The sequence below is a fragment of the Eubalaena glacialis genome, chromosome 9, assembly GCF_028564815.1.
Source record: "Eubalaena glacialis isolate mEubGla1 chromosome 9, mEubGla1.1.hap2.+ XY, whole genome shotgun sequence".
Taxonomy (NCBI): Eukaryota; Metazoa; Chordata; class Mammalia; order Artiodactyla; family Balaenidae; genus Eubalaena; species Eubalaena glacialis.
The window spans coordinates 82,413,626-82,417,234 of NC_083724.1; the positions used below are offsets into that span (position 1 = coordinate 82,413,626).

General features: G+C 38.5%; 1 protein-coding gene across 1 annotated transcript; it reads right to left on the reverse strand.

Moving 5' to 3' along the window:
• Nucleotides 1-2,819: 2,819 nt before the first annotated feature.
• LOC133097416 (translationally-controlled tumor protein-like) lies at nucleotides 2,820-3,401 on the reverse strand. The gene has a single exon (XM_061199265.1). The coding sequence runs from the start codon at nucleotides 3,399-3,401 to the stop codon at nucleotides 2,883-2,885; it is 519 nt and encodes a 172-aa protein (XP_061055248.1). The 3' UTR covers nucleotides 2,820-2,882.
• Nucleotides 3,402-3,609: the final 208 nt, after the last annotated feature.

A 3,609-nucleotide genomic window follows, 5' to 3' on the forward strand; every position in this document is an offset into this window, starting at 1 on the left:
CTCTTCTCTAAATGTTTGATGGAATTCACCTGTGAAGCCATCTGGTCCTGGACTTTTCTTTGTTGGAAGATTTTTGATCACAGTTTCAATTTCATTACTTGTGATTGGTCTGTTCATATTTTCTATTTCTTCCTGGTTTGATCTTGGAAGCTTATACCTTTCTAAGAATTTGTGCATTTCTTCCAGGTTGTCCATTTTTTTGGCATAGAGTTGCTTGTAGTAGTCTCTTAGGATGCTTTGTTTTTCTGCAGTGTCTGTTGTAACTTCTTTTTCATTTCTAATTTTATTGATTTGAGTCCTCTCCCTCTTTTTCTTGATGAGTCTGGCTAAATGTTTATCAATTTTGTTTATCTTCTCGAAGAACCAGCTTTTAGTTTTATTGATCTTTGCTATTGTTTCTTTGTTTCTATTTCATTTATTTCTGCTCTGATCTTTATGATGTCTTTCCTTCTACTAACTTTGGGTTTTGTTTGTCCTTCTTTCTCTAGTTCCTTTAGGTGTAAGGTTAGATTGTTTATTTGAGATCTTTCTTGTTTCTTGAGGTAAGCTTGTATTGTTATAAACTTCTCTCTTAGAACTGCTTTTGCTGCATCCCATAGGTTTTAGATCATAATGTTTTCATTGTCATTTGTCTCGAGGTATTTTTTGATTTCCTCTTTGATTTCTTCAGTGATCTCTTGGTTATTTAGTAACGTATTGTTTAGCCTCCATGTGTTTGTGTTTTTTACGTTTTTTTCTCTATAATTTATTTCTAATCTCATAGCATCGTGGTCGGAAAAGATGCTTGATATGATTTCAATTTTCTTAAATTTACGGAGGCTTGATTTGTGACCCAAGATGTGATCTATCCTGGAGAATGTTCTGTGTGCACTTGAGAAGAAAGTGTAATCTGCTGTTTTCAGATGGAATGTCCTATAAATATCAATTAAATCTATCTGGTCTATGTGTCATTTAAAGCTTGTGTTTCCTTATTAATTTTCTGTCTCGATGATCTGCCCATTGGTGTAAGTGGGGTGTTAAAGTCCCCCACTATCATTGTGTTACTGTTGATTTCCTCTTTTTTTTTTTTAAATTTTATTTATTTATTTATTTATGGCTGTGTTGGGTCTCCGTTTCTGTGCGAGGGCTTTCTCCAGTTGTGGCAAGTGGGGGCCACTCTTCATCGTGGTGCACGAGCCTCTCACTATCGCGGCCTCTCCTGTTGCAGAGCACAGGCTCCAGATGCTCAGGCTCAGTAATTGCGGCCCATGGGCCCAGCCGCTCCGCGGCATGTGGGATCTTCCCAGACCAGGGCTTGAACCCATGTCCCGTGCATTGGCAGGCAGACTCTCAACCACTGCGCCACCAGGGAAGCCTGATTTCCTCTTTTATAGCTGGTAGCATTTCCCTTATGTATTAAGGTGCTCCTATGTTGGGTGCATATGTATTTATAATTGTTATATCTTCTTCTCGGATTGATCCCTTGATCATTATGCAGTGTCCTTCCTTGTCTCTTGTAACATTGTTTATTTTAAAGTCTATTTTATCTGATATGAGTATTGCTACTCTTTCTTTTGATTTCCATTTGCATGGAATATCTTTTTCCATCTCCTCACTTTCAGTCTGTATGTGTCCCTAGGCCTGAAGTGGGTCTCTTGTAGACAGCATATAGATGGGTCTTGTTTTTGTATCCATTCAGCAAGCCTGTGTCTTTTGGTTGGAGCATTTAATCCATTCACGTTTAAGGTAATTATCGATATGTATGTTCCTATTACCATTTTCTTAATTGTTATGGGTTTGTTTTTGTAGGTCCTTTTCTTCTCTTGTGTTTCCCACTTAGAGAAGTTCCTTTAGCATTTGTTGTAGAGCTGGTTTGGTGGTGCTGCATTCTCTTAGCTTTTGCTTGTCTGTAAAGCTTTTTTTTTTTTTATTCCTATCAAATCCAATATAATCAACTGAAAATTTTATAAAATAATTAGTTAACATATAAAATGTCACTGGGAATAAAAAATAATCAGTTTTGGCTTTTCATCTGTTCTCTTTTTTTTCTTTTTTTAATTTTTTAATTTTATTTTATTTAATTTTTTATATAGCAGGTTCTTATTAGTCATCAGTTTTATACACATCAGTGTATACATGTCAATCCCAATCGCCCAATTCATCACACCACCACCACCACCCCCCCACGTTGTCTGTAAAGCTTTTGATTTCTCCGTCAAATCTGAATGAGATCCTTGCCAGGTAGAGTAATCTTGGTTGTAGGTTCTTCCCTTTCATCACTTTAAATATATTGTGCCAGTCCCTTCTGGCTTGTAGAGTTTCTGCTGAGAAATCAGCTGTTAACCTTATGGGAGTTCCCTTGCATGTTATTTGTCATTTTTCCCTTGTTGCTTTCAATAATTTTTCTGTCTTTAATTTTTGTCAGTTTGATTACTATGTGTCTCGGCGTGTTTCTTCTTGGGTTTATCCTGCCTGCAACTCTCTGTGCTTCCTGGACTTGGGTGGCTATTTCCTTTCCCACGTTAGGGAAGTTTTTGACTATAATCTCTTCAAATATTTTCTCTGGTCCTTTCTCTCTTCTCCTTCTGGGACCCTTGTAATGCGAATGGTTTTGCATTTAATATTGTCCCAAAAGTCTCTTAGGCTGTCTTCATTTCTTTTCATTCCTTTTTCTTTTTTTTTTTTTTTTTGAGTTTAATGCATTTTATTTTTAGACAACCTACATGACATGTTTTTTTTTTTTCCCCTTAAAAACAGTGCCTGCGTGCCAAACAAATCAACATCAAAACAAAGAGCTCAAGTTGTCATCAGTCCCATTTGTCTAAGTCCTGGTTTTATGTGGATGAAAAGCAGCAGCTAGCCAGTTATGATGAGCAGGTGATAGATCCAAACAGCCAAATTTGTTAACATTTTTCCATTTCTAGACCATCCTTAAAGAAAATCATATTTGGTATCACACCATCCTCACAGTACTTCAGCAGAGCAACCATGCCATCTGGATTCATGTTTTCACCAGTAAAGAACTGATAGTTTTTGAAATTAGCAAGGATGTGCTTGATTTGTTCTGCAGTCCCTTTCATAAAAGGTTTTACTCTTTCTGGTCTCTGTTCTTCAAGCTTCCCTTTGATTGACTTCATGTAATCCTTGATGTACTTCTTATAGGCTTCTTTTGTGAAGCTGGTTTCTTGCAAGTGATGGTTCATGACAATATACACACCAGTGATTACTGTGCTTTTGGTACCTTCGCCCTCAGGGCCTTCAGAGGAGGCATTTCCACCAATGAGCGAGTCATCAATGTTACCCTCTGTCCTACTGACCATCTTCCCCTCCACCTCCAGACACAGCCTGTCCGCAACCTCCCGGATCTTGTACATGTCAGAGAACATCTCTTCATGGCTGATGAGGTCCCGGTAGATGATCATGATGGCGATTGGAGGGAGACAATGGTGGCACTAGCTTAGTAGGAGCCCGGAGCTCAGAGCGAGTGCAGTGCAGCAGAAGTGGCGCTCGGGGGGAGGGGGGAGTGATCAGAAAAGCCATTCTTTTTTCTTTATTCTGTTCCACGGCAGTGAATTCCACCATTCTGTCTTCCAGGTCACTTATCCGTTCTTCTGCCTCAGTTATTCTGCT

Excerpts from the sequence above, each read along its gene's own strand:
- LOC133097416 (XM_061199265.1), bottom strand. The coding sequence starts at position 3,401 with ATGATCATCTACCGGGACCTCATCAGCCATGAAGAGATGTTCTCTGAC.